General features: G+C 37.5%; 1 protein-coding gene across 1 annotated transcript in view; it reads right to left on the bottom strand.

Annotated features, from left to right (window-relative positions):
• Positions 1-47: 47 nt before the first annotated feature.
• Positions 48-22,279, bottom strand: part of FAM241A (family with sequence similarity 241 member A) — a 40,340-nt gene continuing 18,108 nt past the window's right edge. Inside the window, exon 2 of the mRNA XM_059923436.1 lies at positions 48-5,464. Coding sequence (XP_059779419.1) covers positions 5,219-5,464 — 246 coding nt within the window. The 3' untranslated portion in view covers positions 48-5,218. The remainder of the gene's footprint in view (positions 5,465-22,279) is intronic.

The following is a 22,279-nucleotide window of genomic DNA, read 5'->3' as shown; positions in this document are numbered from 1 at the left end:
TGACAAGTAGAACACAATATAAGGAGTCAGAAGGGAGACTCAGAATGCAGGGTTGTGAAAGAGTATTATTTATTAGAAAGAATAACAAAGTATTTATTCTGGAGCCCAAAATACCAAGCTTACATACTTGAGGATTCCTGCTCACAATTCTGAGATTTTTAGAAAATTAAAGTTTAGTAAATAAAGGTCTATTGAAAAATACTGGAAAAATATGAAATTCAGGTAACATGAGTGACCCTATGCATTTTGGAGAAACAGTGATTCCACCAAGCACAGCACTGAAAATACATTTTCTCCTAAAAAAGGCAAGCATATAGTAGCAATACTGTATATGCAAATAACAGCAGTATTATTCCATCAAAAGTGAATAACCTTTATAAATGATAACATATACATCAATCACTCTATGCACAATAAGTACATTTTTGGAGTCAAAAAACTCTAAAGTATAACCAACTCTAGATCTTCTGTTAATGCACTCTGGGGAGAGCATGAATAAATGAAGCTGATTTATTCATTTGACAAAGATTTTGAGCACATACTGTATGCCAGGCACTGTTAGGCAGTGCAGTCATGAACACGAGAGACATGTTTTCTGCGGTGTGAGGCCTATTGTTTAATGGAAGAAACTGACCATAAGCTTTTACAATATATCAATAGCATGATAAATGCTGATAGGGGAAATACAGGGTTCTCTGAAAGCACGTGAAGTACCAAAACTGGATCTAAAAGAGTCAGAGAAGTTTTCCCCGGGGACGTGATGTCTAAATTGAGGCGTTACAGTTGTGGATATGTTGGTCAGTTTGGTAGGGAGGAGTTAAAGAAAGAAGGTTAAGTATGCACAGAGTCATGGAAGGCAGAAACACATCACTCAACTGAAAACAAAATCAGTATAGTGAATCTTGGAAAGAAAAAGTGGAAGTATAGAGAGGTGAGGTATGTAAGAACCAGTTCATGAAGGACCTTGTAAAACATATTAAGGAGTAAGGATTTTATCATAGTGGTAACAGGAAGCCATTGAAGAGATTTAGGCCAAGGAGATTAGAGTCACATTTTAGAAAGATTATTCTGATTATAAAGTGGAAAAACGAAGGCAGGAGACCAATGAGGATTCTGAGATAGCAATCTATGGATGGTGGTATGGACTAAGTGATACTGGGAATGGAGAGAAGTGGAAAGATTAAAGCTATTTTTAGGAAGTAAAAGAGCAGGGCTTGGTGACTGGTTACAATGTGGGCAGTGTAGGAGGGGATTTTGTCATTTGCTGAGACTGGAAACATAGGAAGAAGAAAAAGTTTGGGAGAAGGATGCTGAGTTCCTTTTTGGACATATTAAATTTGGGGTACTAAGGGATAAGCCAGTACAAATGTTGGGCAAGCAACTGAATGTATGAATCTTATATTCTGTATGGAACTCTCTGAACTGGAGATGTAGACTGGAGAGCTGTTAGTATGAAATGGTAACTGAAACCATGGGAGTGGTGATATTACCCAGGGCAAGGTGTAGAGTGATGAGAGAACAGTCAAAACACCAAAAATTAAGGGTTGGGCAGAGAAATAGGACTTAACAAAATACACTAAGTCCAGCAATAATCCTGAAGCCATAATTTGTACATTAGTTTATATTCTCCTTGGTCAAGTCTAGTACTAGAAGTCCTAATAGGTATGAAAGTCTTATTTGATTTTTTTCTCTTCTTTGACCTTGTAAAGCCATTAATTTGCAATGAAAACATTTAAAATAAAGTGAAATCAATAAACTTTTATAAAATAACTCAGAATAATCACAAACCAAACAAACAGTCCTTTATTGCTCAATACCTAGCTTTGATTATTTTGAGGTTAATACTTTACAACAGACCTTTACTTATGTTGTAATTTGCCCTCCATCAGTTCTGTAACTGTTTCTTATTTCCTGATCATCTGGATAGTCTTTAATGGATTTGCAGATTAGTGATAGCCCGGAGAGATTTTCTCTGATCAAAACGTGATTAAACAGAGATATATGTTGGTCAGAAGACACCATGGTCCATAGTTCCCACATGGAAAAGATTCAAATACAGTTTTGAATAGGTCCATGGGGATTTCCCTTAATATGCTTCCTTTGTATTTGTAGGAGTAGAAATGGAAACGTGGCCTCTAGAGTGGCTGAGCAGTGATGTGCTGATATATGTTTAACAACTGGCTTGCCAGGAAAAAAGAGCCCTGATTTGTTGTGTTTGCCAATTTTTATAGTGTAAATACTGCCCCCATACTCAATGACAAGCTACCAACTTGATGTCACTAAAGGCAGAGTAGGGATAAAATGTATGCAGTTGGCTCTTGCAAGCCAGTGCAAGCTGGCTCCAGCACACTACTGGACCAAGAATGATCTGACTGGTGCCTAGGAATGGAAGAATACCTTGTATATGACAGCTTAACATATGAGACAACTGAATTCTACAAAACAGAGTTTTTCCCTGAAAGAAAATTGATTTATTCATCTATAGTCAGTTTACTTGTAGGTCTTGACCGTTTCCCTTTGAATTGAGGGCTGGTGGTATGAGTGATATATACACTAATAATCTAGTAATGCAGCCCTGTAACTTCTATCTCTTTATTCATAGCAGTACTGGTTTCTAAAACTGGCTCGTATCTGAGATTGAAATGATTGAGAATCATTTTTTCTCCTCCCCCGCACTTTTTTTTGGCCGCACTGCGCGGCATGTGGGATCGAACCTGGGCCCCCTGCAGTGGAAGCATGGAGTCTTAACCACTGGACCACCAGGGAAGTCCCTGAGAACTATTTTTGAACAAATTCCTTATACCAGTGGTCCCCAACCTTTTTGGCGCCAGAGGCCGGTTTTGTGGAAGCCAATTCTTCCACGGACAGAGTGAGGCGGGCGGCAATGGTTCAGGCGGTAATGGTTCAGGCGGTAATGGGAGCGATGGGTCAGGCAGTAAGTAGTGCGTCGCGGCAGAGGAAGCTTTGCTCACTCGCCCGCTGCTCACCTCCTGCTGCTCCTAACAGGCCCCCGACTGTACCGGTCTGTGGCCCATGGGTTGGGGACCCCTGCCTTATATCATGAAGCAAAGAAATGACCAGTTTCTTTTCATTTCAAGATATCAGTATAATTTGCATTCTATTATATTTCATAAGGGAAAATATTTTATTTCCATCAAATGAGCAAAGTTTGTTTTTTCCCTATAAAAGCAAATAATTTGATGGTATACTGCTCAAATAATATATGCAAAAAGAATAGCAGCAAAATATCTCATTTCTTTATAGAATTTAATATATACTCTATTAACAGCAGTGTGCAGATGCATAGTATTTGACAGTATACTAAATAATTACAATTAAAACTTACTTTTAAAATATTTTCAATATTAGGCACTGGTGGAACCAGAGCTTTTATTATGCATACTATATCTTTTTACATTCCAAAAGGAAATTAAAATTCTTAGTAGTATTAGAAAAGAATACACTTGTTAATATTAAATGCAGATATACAAAATCTCATGACTTCTATTAAAAACCTCTCAATTCTACTGGACACAAATAAAGACACCTTTTCAAATAACTCGCACTTATGCCAGGTTCTATAAAATATTCTATAAAAATATTACAAATCCAATAAAAACACAATGATATAGTACAAAGTCTTTTTTTTAAGTCAAACTTTAAAAGTTCTGTATTTATACAAATGCACAATACTTTTTAGTGCCCTCTGACTGGTATTGTTGGTTCAGGATGATCTAATTTTAGAAATCTAAATTGAACATTTTCATCATTTTTCTGCTTTGGAATGGAAGACACTGAGAACTTATAGAATAAATTTTAAAACTAGGATTGGATAAAAACTTTATAAAGTAGAATAGTAAACACATTACACACTTTAGTTATTGCCCTGCCAAAGATAAAAATGCTCCATTGTTCCATTTTTCCTCTATTTAACTTAAATTTCTAGATAATTATCTTAACTACCTATCCTTTGTCTACGTAGAAAGTCTTTCAGATGAAAGTGTAAAGATTTTAGATTCTCTAACAAAATCCAAAATATCAGTAAGCCATTTTCATTTTCTAAGTATATTGAAAGAAATGCTTATTTCAATATAAAATCCCAAAGTGCTGAATTAAGACACATTAATAACATGCCTGGCCAATTACTGTTTTGGCTTTAGCCTTAGAGGAATATTATACAATTGGCTGCTGAGTTCCAAATTTAAGCATTTGTTTTTATACTGTAATACTGTACTTTCTAATACAGGTATCAAAGAAAATGAGATGATTTTTTTTTTTTTTAAAAAAGGAATAGTAAAGAATTTCAGCCATAATACAAATCAATTTGGGGGGAAAAATATCCATGTCAAGATAGGAAATAGATTTTTTAAATCTTAGAATAATTGCTATAAAAGAACTATAAAATATAAATTTCTGAAAAAAATACACTGAAAATGTCTCTCTAGGAAAAAAATACACAACTGGTTAGATACAAGAAAATATCCATTACCATGGGGTACAGCCGACTATGAACCTGGCTTATGAGACTTTAAAAATTCACAAAAAGTAATTAGCACCAAAACTGTCTAAAACTTCACATGACATACTGAAGTGATTTGAAGCCCAAGTATTACATTATAAAAAAGTTACATTTAACTTGGGAAGTTTCCCCAGCAATAATAAATATATTTCTTTTCAATCTTTAGAAAATGTGCTAGCTTTACTGATTTTCATCAAAATATTAAGGTAGTATATAGAAGTTATCATTTACATTGGTTTGGGCTAAGCAGGGACAATGGAAATTCAAATTATTTCCCAGATAATATGGGTTTATTTGGTGGGGGTAGGTGGGGATCAGTTCTCCAATTACAACTTATTTTTAGCTCCTTGTTTCATCCTTTTTCTTCTAAAATGTTTTAGAACATTTAGAAGAGTGAACAGGGGAACATCCCCTGCTCACTTTTTGGTGTTATTCAAGATTTGGCATGGGAATAGGAGTGTTTAAAAGTGGGCACAGATCACAGTAGTTAAGAGTTATGAATAAGCTACAAAATATATATTCAACCCTGTTATAATCGAGTTGAGTTTAATTTTATAACAACATCAACTTATAACTTTAATTACAAAACAGCACACAATTTGAAACAAGGCAAAATTTTCAGCCTTTATGCGGTGAAATACATAACTTCACTAATTACATATATGGCTGCCAAATGTCAGTAGTTCATTCGGCCATATTTTACTGTTGCACATAAATAATGACAAGGCAAAGAATAGCAACTAGTCCAAGGGCTGGTAGGCCAAGGAACCACAGCATAAGCCAAAAGAAAATGACTATTACTGGTTCTACAATTTGTTCTCCAAAATACATCCTTGTGAAGCCCATGTCGATGAGGCTTTTGTTCAGTTCACCAAAAAGTGTTCCCATCTTTTTGTAGTCATCTCCAACAGGCTCGCCAGTGGCGTTTTGTGATTCTTCAATATCCTTAAAAAAACAGAACAAGACAAAACAAAACATAAACATAAAATGAGAAATAGGTGAAGGTCTTTAAGAATAATGACTATCTCATAGTTCTTCTTTATCTTCCAAAGTATGTACTGGGCATACTTCTGATAATCATTCAATAACACTTGGGAATGTTCCTTTTGATTGTCATAAAAAACAACTGTGTCTGTGCCCACCTTTCAAGAATATGAAAAGCACTGATTTATTGATTTGTGTGGACTCAGCATTGACTGGACACTCAACTACTAGAACACTGATTTACAAGATGAAGGAAGTAGCTGATTCATTTCCATTCATTTTCTAGTTGCCTGGAATTGCACAAAGACAACTTCTTTTTTAAAAATTTATTTATTTATATTTATTTTTGGCTGTGTTGGGTCTTTGTTTCTGTGCGAGGGCTTTCTCTAGTTGTGGCAAGCGGGGGCCACTCTTTATCGCGGTGCGCAGGCCTCTCACTGTCACGGCCTCTCTTGTTGCGGAGCACAGGCTCCAGACGTGCAGGCTCAGTAGTTGTGGCACACGGGCCTAGTTGCTCCGCGGCATGTGGGATCTTCCCAGACCAGGGCTCGAACCCGTGTCCCCTGCATTGGCAGACAGATTCTCAACCACTGCGCCACCAGGGAAGCCCAAGACAACTTCTTAAATGAAAAATCATGTTTGTATTTCTCTTATCAATGACCGTGATTTCAGAACAACTTTTTCTACCAATCTCCTGTTTTGAGGCAGGCTCTGGATTGCTCTGTCCTGGTAAATAAGCCTTTTTTTTAGTCCATTCCTTTGACACTAAGACTTTAAGAAACCCAGCCTCAGCTGACTGGAGCAGGGCTTGCTGCTACTATTGAGCCATCCTCAGCTATTACGGCTGTGATCTTTCAGTTTTAGCTGGGGAGCTAAGAAGACTTCAGTGTAGGTCCTTGCGTAGTTTCCTGTCCAAATTCTATAGATATCCTAAATGTTTATTAATCTCATCAGGAGAAACATATAGTTTCCAAATAGGAATCATTTTGTAAAATAAGCCCAAAAGTCTACCTAGATATCAGTCGCCTAGAAAATGTCCATCTGTACCCAATTATAGATACCAAAAATTAAGTACTATTTCTATTACCTTTCAGTCTTATTACAATTATGGTCTTTACGGTCTTTAATTAAGCTACTATCTCTCAGCTTCAACCCCACCCTTTGGAATTCTGGAAACAATCTGTCTCCCTGTTAGGCTCTGCCAATAGAGGAACTAGAGAGACATTGCACAGCTGGAGGAGGAAGGGATTTGCTCTTTCCTTGTTTGCCTCTCATGTGTTTCTTGATCCTGTCAGTCTCTAGTGATAGTTCACTCTGGCAGTAGTAGGTCCTTCCGGTAGCAGCCACTGATCTCAATTTAGTGGCTTCCCAACACTTGCAGAACCAATCTCAATGTGCCTTCTTGAGACACCAGATCAAACTCGTGGGTTCCTTTTCCTCAGATATCTGGTTCCCAAGGCCTATGGTGTCTCTCCTTTGAGCTCAGAAACACCAGCACCAGGTGAGCAGTGATCGGTTCTTGGAGGTCTGAGTTTCAGCTGCGTGGGATGGGGCCTTCCCCAGTCTTCTCAGTTTTAGTATTCTACCTCTTTTCTTTACTCCCTCAGGCCCAGGAGTGGTCGCTGCTTCCTGCTGTTACTATTTGTGGCCCTCTAGACTACTTTAGTGCAGTGGTTTCTAAAATTTAGCATAAGTTATGATCCCTTGGAGGGCTTTTAAAGCATGGATTGCTGGCCCACTGCCAGGGTTTCTGATTTAGTAAGCCATGAGTGGGGCTTGGAGTCTAAGAATTTGTACTTCTAGCAAGTTTCCAGGGGATGCTTATGATGCTGTCTTTTTACCATCTTTTGAATATCACTGCCTTAATGTTTTTGCCTTTTCTATTCTTCAATGCCTACTTAACAATTCTTTATATTAGATTATCTTTGTTATAATAATTGGTATAGTTTCCCTCTCTTCACTAGCCCCTAATGCAGTCACAAAAGAAAAACTGTCATGTAGATGACATAGTTGTAATTATAATTTATTAAGCCTAATTTCTTTTAGGAGTGATGATTCAAATCAGTAATTATTCATTGAACATATACTTGCTCATAGTAGGTGCAAGGTAGAAAATTACTCATGTGTAAGAAGAAGACTTTGGGTATAGGGTTTCACATAATAACAGGTAAGTATTAAATGCCATTAATTTTGCTGTCTATGCCAAAAAAAGTTAATTAGCTTAACGTGAGGCACTCTTCAAACACATGAATCAAACTTAGATTCCTTTAGTAGAAAACAAAGCTTAATCATTTCAGTAATCAATACGTAAATAACTAAAAATATTTTTTCATTTAAAAAATGCCTTATTTTCTGTTCTACATATACAGTTTAAGGAAAGAGAGTGAAAAAATCTAATTTTATTTGCAATAGTCAGAAAAAATGATTTTCAATATGATTTTAAGGTGGTGTTTTCCCATATAACAGTAATTTGTGTAGCACACAGTGTCATTGGTGTTGTGGAAAAATGAGACTCAAAGGGGCATCACTGTTAAGTCTATATTTTAAGCTTAAGCCAGAATTATTTTTGAGTTAACAAGTACATATAATTTAATAAATTACTTTTGGATTTCCATTTCTACCAAAAAAAGAGAAAAACCGAATGTTGTAGAGACATCTGGAGAGTTCAAATCTAGTCTCCCAACACTTCAACTGAATGACCTTGACCAAGTTACTTCATTTTCCTGAGCTTCAGTTTTCTAATCCATAAAATGGGATTTATATGAGCCCCTTTTGATACTGATAATACCCTCTTGAATTATAATTTATTTGTTAATCTTTCCTTATTTTTTGTATTTTAACTTCTAAATTATTTTTTCCTTCACTGATGTGCTGTAATCAATTTTATGTTTCTCAGCTTCTCATACTTTTCAATGTGTTCCATGATAATATACTATATTAAAAAAGAAAAACAAAAATCTTGTTCTTGCCTGAGATTAAGGCTTTCTTTTCTTTAGGATAGAACTTGAACAGTTCTTGATTTAGTTTGTAATTCTTCTGGTCTCTCAACTCTCTCATCTACTCCAGTGTCTAGCATTGCTGGTATCATTTTTGGCCTCTTTTTTTCATTTATTTTATTAAAGTTTTTCTTCTTTTTTACCACCTCTAATTTCTTTTAATCTATGCACTTATTGTACTTTGGGGTTTTCTGTTGTTACTGAAGATTTTAAAGACTTTTTCAGTATTTTTGTGGTTTTAGTACAAAGCAAGTACCCTAATCTGAAACGGTTCTTTCTGAAGATTTCTTTGAATTCTTTTACGAACTGTTTGTGGGTTTTTCAGGGGAAGAAGTAGGTGTTGCAATGCTTAGTTAACTCCTAGAGGCCAGGTGGGGAGGCAGCAGTTAATCATATCATCTCAGATCCTGGGAGCAGCTGGGGGGACTGAGAAGGGAAGTAGAAGGCCCAATAAGGACTGGCCTAGGCGTGCTGTGGCAGCCTGCCACTTCTTTTTTTAATATGAAAAATTTCAAACACACAAAATTAGAGAAAATAGTACAATGAACCCCTAAACACCTATCAACCAGATTAAATACTAAAAATTTGCCACTTTACCAAAGCACTTCTTAATCTGGGCAATCTAAAGGAGAGGAAAAAAGTAAAGTCACTAAAAGAATGCCTAAAAGCGGCATATGTTCACAAATGAAGTTCTGTGGAAACATCAAAGATATCCAGCAATGAACTGGATGGGGGTTTGAATAATCCTAGAGGAAAGACACTTAAAAACATGGAAAAGAAAATAGGCAGCATTCTTAAATCACTGGCATTACAGTTAATCTCATTACAGTATTTTCTGTATCAGTAAATATTTGTTGAATAGATGGAGAGAATTTATCATGTGTCTGGCAAGCATTAAAGCAATATCTTGATAGGTTTTCTACCTGCTCCACTTTTTGCCAAACAAAAGATGGTCCTATTTTTCCAAAGTATTATTTATTATAGTAATCTCAAAACAATGTATCAATTTTTATGGAATTAGCAGTCTTTTTTTGTTGTGGATATTAATAAGCATCCATTCACTCTTTCCTCTTTCCTATTAGAACCTTAATCCAGTCTGCATTCTTTATGTGAAGAAAATCCCATCTACAGCTTCAGAGGTGATAGGTCTAAGAGTAATCCCCTTCCCTTTACTAGAAGCTGGCTTTTGGAAAGGCCATGTGATCTACTTTGGAATGATGACTTTGTGGGTTTTCTGGGAAAATTCTTCCTAGCTCTTCTGATACAACTTTGGAAAGTGATCCTTCTTCTATTTCTCCACATATAGACCTTAAGTAGAGAGAATTTACTGTATTTGTATTAATTTTCTATTGGTGCCATACAAAATTACTACAAATTTAGTGGCTTAAAACAACACAAATGTATCACTTTATAGTTCTGTAGGTTAGAAGTTATGTCAGCAGGACTGTGTTTCTTTCTGAAGGCTCTAGGAGAGAATCCATTTCTCTACCTTTTCTAGCTGCTAGAGGGTGTCCATATTGCTTGGCTCCTGGTCCCCTTCCTCTGTCTTTAAAGCCAGCAATGTTGCAGCTCTCAGACCATCCTTCTGTAGTTAACTTTTCCCTCTGACCACAGCAGGGGAAGGTTCTCTGCTTTTAAGGACCCATGTGATTAGGTCTAGTCCAGTTAGATAATCCAGGATCATTTCCCCATCTCAAAGTCCTTAAATTTGATCACATCTACAAAAATCTCTTTTGCCATGTAAGGTATCATATTCATAGGTACTAAGGATTAAGATGTGGACATCTTTGGGGAGGGTGGGGAGAAACCATTATTCTGTGCACCACAATATTTAATTTTAAAATTATTTCTTTATATATCTATTTCTCACTATCTTTGATAGGGAAGGCCAAGTCATTAAAGGCAAGAACCATATCTTATAGTTCTAACATGAGTACTTAGTATAGTGCATTGTGCCTGGCCCATTGTAGGCTCGTAATAAATATTTGTTGAATAAACAATAGAAATATTCTATAATAACATATCAGGTAAAAAAACTACTCGAAAAATAAAAACAAACTTTACATGTAACATAAATTATCTTATTTTCCCATGAGTACAGTTGTGAATTTGTTCAAATATTTATAAATAAGTTCTAGATTTAGATTATAAGATATGGGAGCTGTTAGCTAAAATTCACATGCTCAGTTCAGTTCCTAAACCACTGTATTTTAAGAGCAGAGGCTAATATGAACGGATGAGTTCTTGAGTCCTTGACTCACTCTCAGGTATGTGTAATTTTCAGAGTAATAGTAGTGGTGGTACTATTGTTAACGGTATAGTAGAACAGCTAACACTCAGTGCTTACTATGTGGCAGGCACTGTGTTGTGCATGCATTCTCTTGTTTAGTCTTTCCAACAGGCTGTGAGGGAGGCACTATTATTTTCCCCATTTGCAGATAAGGAAACTAAGTTTCAGGGGAGTTAAATGTCTGGCCATTGATTTATACTTAGTAACTGAAGGAACTATGATATGAACTTAGACATTCTTACTACAGAGACAACACCATTAATCCCTATGTTATACTCCCTCCAGTTATTATTATATTATTAATAGCTAGCAGCTGTCGAATGCTGCAGAGAGAAATATTGATCTCTGAAAAAAGACAAGCTATGTAAGCACATTTTTATTTTTCATAGAAAGAGTACACTTAACATAGTGAAATCAACATCAGTATCTTTTTTGCATTACATCTTTTTTCAGTTTACACTTGAAGGTGAGTTTATGAAGCACAAAACTTGCTCAAATTTTAATTTTCATCTTATATAAAGATTTAAACAAGGTAAAGCTATTTGCAGCAGTTTAGCAAATTTTTCATAGCCCTTTCAGTATTGACTAGAATTCAGATTCAAATGTGAGAAAAAAAAAAAGACTCCAAGCAAGAATGAGGAGATAGGCTTGGCCGAGTTGCAATAAGGCAAAAATCCAACCAACCAACCAAACACACACACACAAACACTTCACACATAAAATACACCAATGCAAAAATGCAGATGGCATTTCCCCCCTGTTCTAACATTAGTCACTTTGTGCCTTTGTCAAATTTTATTCTTTGTATGTGAGGTCCCAATGGAGGAATATTTGTCAAATGTACAGTTTCCTTCATGATCATATGATAGTACTGACTATGACATGCACATTAAAAAATGTTCTCACTGGGGCTTCCCTGGTGGCGCAGTGGTTGAGAATCTGCCTGCTAATGCAGGGGACACGGGTTCGAGCCCTGGTCTGGGAAGATCCCACATGCTGCAGAGCAGCTGGGCCCGTGAGCCACAATTACTGAGCCTGCGCGTCTGGAGCCTGTGCTCCGCAACGGGAGAGGCCGCGATAGTGAGAGGCCCGCGCACCGCGATGAAGAGTGGCCTCCGCTTGCCACAACTAGAGAAAGCCCTCGCACAGAAACGAAGACCCAACACAGCCATAAATAAATTAATTAATTAAAAAAAAAAAAAAGTGGGACTCCTGATATTCATCCCACTTAAAAAAAAAAAAGTTCTCACCAAAATAGTGATATTATTTTTGTCCATGATTAATGACATAGGGGTGTTATAATTGACTGAAAATCCTTCTTTAAAAATATGCAAAATTTGTGATGAGAATTAAAGGTGGGGACTTCCCTGGCAGTGCAGTGGTTAAGAATCTGCCTGCCAAGGCACGGGACACGGGTTCCATCCCTGGTCCAGGAAGATCCCACAGGCCGCAGAGCAACTAAGCCCATGTGCCACAACTACTGAGCCTGCGCTCTAGGGCCCGCAAGCCACAACTACTGAGCCCTCGTGCCACAACCACTGAAGCCTGCGTGCCTAGAGCCTGTGCTCTGCAACTAGAGGAGCCACCGCAATGAGAAGCCGGCGCACCGAAACGAAGAGTAGCCCCCGCTCGCCGCAACTAGAGAAAGCCCGCGTGCAGCAACGAAGACTCAACACAGACAAAAATAAATAAAAAATAAATAAATAAATTTATTTTAAAAAAAGAAATTAAAGGTGAACCCTTAAATAATCATAGGATTATTAAGAGCAAAGGATCCTTAAAGATAATTTAAACAAAGCCTCTTACTTCAGAAACAAGAAATAAGAGGTTAAGTCACACAGCTTATTAACAAAAAGCACAGGCTTTGGAAGCAAGGTGGACAGATTCAAATCTTTCTCTGTCACGTATATGAGGCAAATTACTTAACTGCTGACCCTCAGTTTCCCCAGGTATAAAAGGAGCATATTAATATCTACCTCATAGAGTTGTGATAATAAAATGAGGAAGCAGATAAAAGGCTTTTAGAATAGATACAACAATCATTCAATATATGGTAACTAATATTATTACTACAGTTTTGGTAGAATTTATGTCTTGTGATTTTTACTTCTATTCTCTTTCTATTGTAACATGCTGCCTGAGATAATTAATACCTTATGATCACCTTTCTTGTGATAATTAAATTCAGTTGTATTTTTCTTCAAGTGTTATGACAATTTAATTATATAGAAGTTGAGGTGGGATGTTTTCTATGGCACATCCTTACCTATGGAACAATCTGTGCACATTAGTATGGCAGAGCCTGCTTATTTACTTTAAGAAGAGTACAAGCTACATTCTATAAACAGGCTTTCACTGAGTGGGTGACAATTTAAGATTCACTTTCAGCTGTTTTCCCGAGTGTAGTACTGGAAGTCTGCTGTTTTTTTTTTTTAATTTTATAGCTACTTTATTTATTTATTTATTTTTGGCTCTGTTGGGTCTTCGGTTCGTGCGAGGGCTTTCTCTAGTTGCTGCAAGTGGGGACCACTGTTCATCGCGGTGCGGGGACCGCTCTTCATCGCGGTGCGCGGACCGCTCTTCATCGCGGTGCGCGGGCCTTTCACTATCGCGGCCCCTCCCGTTGCGGGGCACAGGCTCCAGATGCGCATGCTCAGTAGTTGTGGCTCACGGGCCCAGCTGCTCCGTGGCATGTGGGATCTTCCCAGACCAGGGCTCGAACCCGTGTCCCCTGCATTAGCAGGCAGATTCTCAACCACTGCGCCATCAGGGAAGCCCAGAAGTCTGCTGTTTTTGCCTGATTTTTATGCTACTTTCTTCCTCAGGTATCACCTTGATTTAACTTTGGGAAAACCCTCCCCGCCCACTCTTGGTCCATGTGTTTTGGTTGAATTTGTGCCCATTCCCCAGTTTCAGGCCTGGACAATCAGAACATTTCATTTCCTTGGGCATATGATTAGTTAAGGAATGAGCATGTGACCCAAGACAGGCCAATGAAAGCTCTACCTGAGACTTTTGCTGCAACTATTGAAAAAGTGACATGTTTTCCCCCCACTAATATTGGTTAGCTGGCAAAATGGAGGGCATCTTATTGGGTTGGCCAAAAAGTTCATTTGGTTTTAAGTAAAAATAAGACACATTTTTCATTTTCACCAAAAACTTTATTGAACAACATATTCATTAACCGAACTTTTTGGCCAACCCAATATTACAATGAGGAGAAAGCTTGCTATGAATGAAGCTAATATGAAGTAAAGCCAAGAAATGACATAGTTGATGTTGTTTGAATACTTGAATCCAGTTAGGGCATCTACCTGTTTTTTTTTTTTTTTTTTTTTTTAATAACATGAGCCAGTAAATTCCTATTTTGCAAAACCTAGTAAAAGTTGAATTTTTGTTGCTTGGAACTAAGAGTTCGGACTATAGATGATGATGATGATGATGATAAAAAGTAGTAACAGCTACCATTAGGGACTTCCCTGGCGGGCCAGTGGTTAAGACTCTACACTTCTAATGCAGGGCGTGCAGGTTCAATCCCTGGTTGGGGAACTAAGTTCCCACAAGCCGTGCAGCCAAAAAAAAAAAAAAAAAAAAGTAGTAATAGCTTCCATTAACTGAATGTTTTCTACTGCTAGATATTGTGTTAAACATTTTACATTCATTATGCCATCTAATTATTATTTATTATAATAAGTATTATTAGTTAATTTCGAAGCCTGTGTTTTTAACTGTAGTGCTCAAGAACTTCCTCATTAATTCGGTCTTATTGCTACTAGCAATAATTAACATGGAATGTATTAATAATATTAAAAAAATAATAATGGGGGTTATGCAAGTAGAAATTTTTAGATATAACTTTCTAAAAGTGTTTAAAAACTACGTAAGAATACGTGGATAAATGGTTATTGTATTCAGATAACACAAATACAGAGTAAAGACTAAGATGCTGATTTCTCCTTGCCACTTTAGGTTAACCTTCCCTAGCTATCAAGCAGAGCCAGCCTCAATAACGCAAGCCCATGGAAATCATAACTGGGAAGGTAAATTTATTTTGGTATACATATCAAGATGCATACTGAGCAAAAGTATTTTTGGATAGCACATAGTAGTCTGGGAACTGAGGTTTATTAAATGAATGAAGAAATGAATGAATGAATGAACAACTCCTAAATCTTCTTGCTGCAACCTCTTCTCCTTTCAACTTGTTTATTCAACTGTAGGTTTCCCCTGCTATCCAAAAGTAAAGTGTTCCTATAAAAGCTTTCGTAAACCGAAATGGCGTAAAGCAAAGAAGCAATTATCTTAGGGCACATCTTGCTGATGGATACACAAAACAAACTGAGAAAAAGCCCAGATGCGCACAGACACAGTTCAAAACTATGGTGGCCTGATGCTGAGATGCTGAGTGTAGTTCCTGGGGAGGAGCTTGGTGTTGTCACTTTAGCTACTTGGGAGGTGTGCTGCCTCTCTAACTCGCTACAAAACAAATGCTGAATGCTATTTTCGCTTTACACCTTTTTTTCTTAAAAGCAAAAATCCTCTTTGGATTTATTTTGCTTATCAAAAACAGGTACAAACTAATGTAGGTCTTTCATAAAAGTGAAGTGGCAGAAAGCAAATTTTCGAAAGCAGGGAGTACCTGTACTCCCACTGTTTTTCAGCTTCACTGGGACTGCAGTCCCGTCTCTAACTTCTCTCAATCCACTAGCCCTCTTCTTCACTTTTCACATTCAGCTTGATTTCTATGACCCGAAGTTTTAAAAACTTTAATAAAACTCCTTTGTCTCATAGGGGAAACCCTAATCTTAGAGTAACAACTATTTTCTGTGTCTGCACCAGAGTACCTGTGGTGCTAGAGAAAGTCACACCATAGGGCACCAAGAGTTTATGACAACCCCAAACAGATCTTCAAGTACATTCCTACTTCATTTCTCTGCTCTACTCTTTTTGTTTTTTTGGGTTTTTTGCTCTCTACACAGGGCTGTTTCAAATCTCTTCTTTTAAAAATCTTGAACTGCCTCCTACTCCTCTCTTTATCCCTCTCCTCCAGCAAATTACCTGACCTCCTATTTCTCAGGAAAAAGAGAAGCAGTCAGAAGAGTTTCCTTAACTTTGTGATACTAAATGTATCAACTACCAAAGTTTACATCCAACTTCTCTTCATTCTCTTTTGTTACAAATAAAGAAATACGGAAGTATTCTTCTTTCTATATCCAATTCCTCTTACCTATGCTTAGGCTCACATCCTTTCCTACCTTATATTATCCCTTTTCCATTATCCCTCTGTCTCATATATATTCAATCTTTCCCTTTCAGTTGGCTGCTTCTCATCAGTATTTATACATGCTTAGATTTTTCCCCCTTAATGCCACTAGCTCTGCCTTGCCTTTCCTTCTCCTTCATAACCAAACTATTTGAAACAATTCACTCTGCTTGTTTCCATATTTTCATCTTTGTCAGGAACTGTGAAGGGACTGATGTTTTATCCTACTTGCAAGTTAACAAGTTAGCCTGTCTTGGTTTCATGGATACTGGCAGAAGACACAAGCCTCCTTTGTCTCTGACAAAGGACTTTATTATTCATGCCACAGGAAGCAGCCTGAGTTTCATGTTGATGTTGGTTCCCTTTACCTCCTAAGTCCCAGTCCCACAGGGTGACAGAGTGGCACAGGTAGATGCTGCATTCAGTGGGCTTATGTCTCAGCTGAAGAACTCTGAGCTTAGGGAACTCTCATCTTTTACACTGGGCTGTAAGCAAATCTGCCTGATGTTTGTCCCAGAGGGAGACATCATTTTTATTACACTGGGTAGCAGACAATCTGCCCTCTGCTCCTAAAGGAGACAATATTCCTATCTTCCAAGTCTGTTAATTTAACAAACATCCTTGAAAAACAGTCCTAAACAAAAGTTCTCAATGCAAGAGATCCATGGAGAATTGCTCCCAAAAATCTTCCAGTCAGACCTCAACTTACTCCAGTGTGGCCTCTGTTCCTATTACGCCACCAAAACAGTTCTTGAAAAGGTTACCAATAAACTGCTGTATCAGTAAATTAGAGGGTTTCTTTTGGTGGCGGGGGGAGGGGCATTCCCTGGCTGTCCAGTGGTTAGGACTCCGTGCTCTCACTGCCAAGGGCCCACGTTCAATCCCTGGTCGGGGAACTAGGATCCCACAAGCCGCGGGGGGGGGGGCAAAAAAAAAGAAAAAAAAATTAAGAGTTTTTCAGTTCTCATTTTATTCAAACCCTAAGCAGAATTAATAATCATTTTTTTCTTTTCTTTTGAATTATATGGTATTACATTCTCCTGGTTCTACTCGTTCTATTTTCATCCCTCTGGCTGTTCCTTGCTCAGTCTGCTTTGTGGGTTCACCATCCTCAACCTAGTTATTAAATACTGATCCTCAACCTCTGGTCTTAAGCCCTTATCTCTCTCTCTCTTTTTTTAATAAATTGATTTGTTTATTTACTTATTGCTTTTTGGCTGTGTTGGGGCTTCGTTGCTGCGCATGGGCTTTCTCTAGTTGTGGTGAGCAGGGGCTACTCTTCCTTGCGGTGCATGGGCTTGTCATTGAAGTGGCTTCTCTTGCTGCGGAGCATGGGCTCTAGGAGCATGGGCTTCAGTGGTTGTGGCTTACGGGCTGTAGAGCGCAGGAGCAGTAGTTGTGGTGCATGGGCTTAGTTGCTCTGCGGCATGTGGGATCTTCCCGGACCAGGGCTCGAACCCGTGTCCCCTGCATTGGCAGGCGGATTCCTAACCACTGCGCCACCAGGGAAGTCCCCAGTCCTTATCTCTTTTCTTTCCATATTCTCTTCCCAAATAAGCTCATCCAAACTTTACAGTTTCAATTACCACCAGTAAATCAGTTATTTAAGTATTATAGCCAGCTCAGACCTTTCTTCTGCACTCTAGACCCGTATATTCAACTGCCTTCTCGACATTTACACTTGGATATCTTGAATATACTTCAATATTCAACACACCCAAGGCCAAACCCATGATTTTCCTCCTCAAAACTGGTCTTCATTCAATGAACAGATTCTCAGGAATAAAATCCATCCTTAATTTCTACAAGTAAGAAACTCAGGAATGATCTGCCAAACCTTCTTTTACCTAATTTCCTATATCCAAATTATCAGTGGGTTCTGTTGATTTTAAATCCTAAATATCTCAGGCATTTATAGTTTTCTAATCTTTCTTGTTTGAGGCTGGTATACAATCCGTCTTCTCAACACCTTCCTTTCTGGTTCTTTTTATTCCTTCCTGTGGATGTGAGTCACTATTTGGTGTCATTTCCTTACTCCAATACAACTTTTCCACCTTTGTATTTTGTGCTGATATTGTCAAATATATTTCAGTATGTTATAGGCTCAACAATACAATTATATATACATATTGTTTTATGCAACTGCTTTTAAATCAGTCAAGAGAAGATGGTGCGATTATACTATCTTTTGTAATTATCTACATTATTGCCTTCACCAGTGCTCTTTGTTTTTTTGTGTGGATTCAAAGTACTGTCTGATATCAGATGCTTTCATCCTTATAATTTCCTTTGATCATTCTTGTAAGACAGGTGTGCTGGCAAAAAAATTTGTTTTTATCTGGGAATGTGTTTTACCTTTATTTTTGAAAGATAATTTTGCTGGATATAAGACTGTGGACAGGTTTTTACTTTCAGCGCTTTGAATGTGTTGTCCAATTGCCTCTGTCCTCCAAGTTTCTGATGAGAAATCAACTATTGATCTTACTGGGGTTTCCTTTTATGTGATGAGTTTTCCTTTGCTGCTTTCAAGATTTTCTTTCTCTTTCAACATTTTGACCATAATGTGTCTAGATGTGGATCACTCTGTTTATCCTCCTTGGATTTCATCGAATTTCTTGTATGTGTAGCTTAATGCTTTTCATTAAGTTTGAAAAATTTTCAGCCATATATATCTTAGAATATTTCTTCTGTCCCTTTCTCTCCTCTCCTCATAGTCCCATTATTTGTATGCTGATGTGTTTAATCATGTCCTACAGTTCTCTGAGGCTCTGTTCATTTTTTTCCATTCTTTTTTCTCTCTGTTATTCAGATTGCATAATTTATATTGCTCTATCTACAAGTTCACTGATTTTTATCTTCTGCCCACTCAATATTCATTTGGGTTACTGTACTTTCAACTCCAGAATTTCCATTTAATTAAAAAGAAAAACAATTTCTCTTAATTAATATTCTCTATTTGATGAGACACTGTCATCATACTTTAACTCTTTAAGCATGTTTCCTTTAGTGTTTTGAATATATTTATAATAGCTGTTTTGAAGTCTTTGTCTGCTAAGTATATCACTGGGCCCCATCAAAGACATTTTCTATTGTCTGATTTTTTTCCCTACTTATGGATCATACTTTCCTGTTTCTTTCCATCTTTCATAATTTTTTTTGTCAATAACTGGACATTTTAGATATATTTTTGCAACACTATATACTGATCCCCTACCACTACTCTGGGGGTGGTGGTGGTTGTTATTCGCATGATTATTTGTTTAGTGACTTGGCTGAACTAATTCTGCAAAGTCTATTCCTTTGCAGTGTGCAGCCTCTGATGTTCCTACTCACATTTTCTCCCCTTGTTTTCATCTTTTAGTCTCATTACCTAGGGGTTGTCCCTGGGCTAGTATAGCCATTTCTTGGTTAGAGGTTGTGCTTATGGTCCCTTAGCCAGTTATTTTCATTCTTTACCACTGGCTGTATCTGTAGCTTGGAAACTGCTATCATAATTCAGAGATTTTACTTCTTTGCCCCACATTCAGCGAGGGACTAGTAGCTTGGAGGGTCCTACTGTTACTACTCCTGAGAGGTTATAGCCTTGGGCATGTATACATTTTTCCGACTGTCACAGGTGATTGTGATATTTTGGAGCCTTGTTTCCTAGGAGTTATCCCTGGGTCAGAGTAGCGTATTGTTTGTTCAGTCAGTGTTTGGTCACAGGTTGTATTTAAGCCCCTTGTTCTTTGTAAGGCTTCTTCCCTGTGTTGATGGGTCTGTGTGCAGCTTAGGGAATGCTTTCAAGTCTGCCCCACATCCTGCTACAATTGTTCCTGAGTGGGTGCAGCCTAACACATGCACACTTGCCTTCCTGATCCTCACAGGTGACTATGATCCCAAGAGGGTTCTTCATGGCCGACTCTTTCCCTGGTTCTTTCTTTAAAACCTCTGGCTGCTCTGTTGTTTTGATGTATTATGGAGCTACCAGCCTCCTCTTAATTGCTCTTCATCAAGATCTGTACTGTTTTCAACAACACCCTTAGGCATGGAGTTCTCCATTCCTTCTTCCAGTTGAAGTCAGTCTTCTCAGGCAGATCCAAAGAGCTCTTCACTTTTATGGTCTGCCTTTTCCCCTGGGCAGAACACCTGCACCACTGCACTGGAGTTGGGGGCAGGGACCCTATTTTCCTAAAGTGACAATCTGGCTCTATAAGGAGGTCCTGGGGGTGGGGAGCAGCTCTTGGTCGTGGCTTGCTTCTCTTGGTGTGGAATCTCTACCCTATAGTGAGTTGGGACGGGTAATTCGGCCTCAGTGTTCTCAGCTTGCTGTGCCTAGGGTGGGGGTTGCTTGTGGGGAGGGAGACTTGGTCCTTTCAGCCATGCCTGCCTGGAATAGACTTCCTGTAACATGGAGCTGAGGGGGAAGGGAGGAAAGGGATGAGAAGGCCTACCCTTGCAGGTGAAACTGTAGCCCTAGACTGGGAGGTAGAGGGAGAGGGGAACTTCAGCTTCTTGGCTACACATGCTGGGGTTGCAGCTTCTATAACACAGCACTGTGATGGGGAGGTAGTGGGTTAGGTTGTGGCTCAAATGCCACAAATACTCACTGTTCTTACCTAGATTTTGTAGATTTTCTTGAATGAATGTTCCTTCATTTGCTGTATGCTCTTAGGGTGATTCCCAAAGATTTTAAATGATATTTTATTTTTAAATAATTTTCACCAGTTAAATTGTTGTTTTGCTGGGATAAAATCTACTGAGTTCCTTACTTCATTGTTCTGGAAGTCCTGCCATGTTGTTTCTGGACATTAATTACTTCTGATGGTGTACTGAAGGATAATTCCTGTAAGGATGAACCAGGGGATCCTGGGTAGTACTCAGCTAGTTTTCTGGAATCATCCATAGGACCTTAAGCACTTTGAAGAGTGTTTATTTTATTTTTTTTTAAACAAAGTGAAATTTGAGGGGGTTTTTGGCTGCACTGGGTCTTCGTTGCTGTGCGTGGGCTTTTCTCTAGTTGCGGCGAGCGGGGGCTACTCTTGTTGTGGAGCACAGGCTCTAGGCGTGCAGGCTTCAGTAGTGTGGGCAGCTAAAATATTTGCTAGACTCGCTAAGCAAAGAAGGAAAACTGCCTCTTTAATGGTTGGTATGAGAGGAAATGAGAAAGGAGGAAAAGAAACCCATTGTTTTTTATTCATTTAAGCTTTAAATATAAGTAAATATTTAAAGATTTTTTTAAAAAAAGGGTTAGTAGAAGAACCATATGATTAAATGGAACTTCAAAAGTTGAACTTCAGCTGGTAATTAACTCATTTTTTAAAAATTAAGTCTAAGGAAAGTTAACTGGAAATTCAAGTCTCAGAATAGTCCTGATTTTCCCTTTAGTTGCATCTAATACATTAAATTTTACACCCAAGTCTGTATTTTAAAATAATTTTTAGCATAGTAAAATACTTTTTATCAGTATTTATAACCCTCTGGAAAAGTTTCTAAGAGTTGCAGAAATGTCAGAAGTAAGTCAAGAATGCTTTGTGAGCATTAAAATCATCTCCTCCTTCCTAACTCCCCATATTAAATCTCTGGCAGCCCAGAAAGAAAAAAATAAACAAAGAAATAAATATACTAATACATATAAGAACAAATAAAACTATCTTAAGCTATCATATATATTCAGTAAAACATTTAAAATTATTTTACTGTAAAAACACTTCTGCTTTGTAGAACCAATTCAATTCAACAAAATTTTCCTGATACCTAAAATGTGTTAGATAAATAAGACTATATCCTTAACTTCAAGAAGCTAACAATTTAATAAAAAGGTTAACATTTATATAAAAATAAGTATATTTACATGAAATTTCTAAAAATCTTATATTTGTATTTGTATGGAAATATGTATGGAAATATGTTAATATAAATGTTTCAGACATTATATGAAATTTCTAAAAATCTTATATTTGTATTTGTATGGAAATACGTATGGAAATATGTTAATATAAATGTTTCAGACATTAAAAAAAAAAGTATATTTTAAGGCAAAAATATGATGTGCTTAAGAGCTGCAAAATGCTTGGCATTTAGTTCAAAAAGGGTCAGTATAGTCAAAAAATTAAATCAGGAGAGCTGGCAAAAAAAGTTAATGCAATGCTTTCAAATATTTAGATGATGTTTTAAAAAATGATATGGCATGTTTAACTGCTTTTGTCTTATTATATAACAGAATAGTGGTTTATAGCACTAATGTA

This window comes from Balaenoptera ricei, chromosome 5, assembly GCF_028023285.1.
Source record: "Balaenoptera ricei isolate mBalRic1 chromosome 5, mBalRic1.hap2, whole genome shotgun sequence".
Classification (NCBI taxonomy): domain Eukaryota; kingdom Metazoa; phylum Chordata; class Mammalia; order Artiodactyla; family Balaenopteridae; genus Balaenoptera; species Balaenoptera ricei.
Note: the sequence above shows the minus strand (reverse complement) of the source record. Positions and strands in the feature narration are given on the sequence as shown.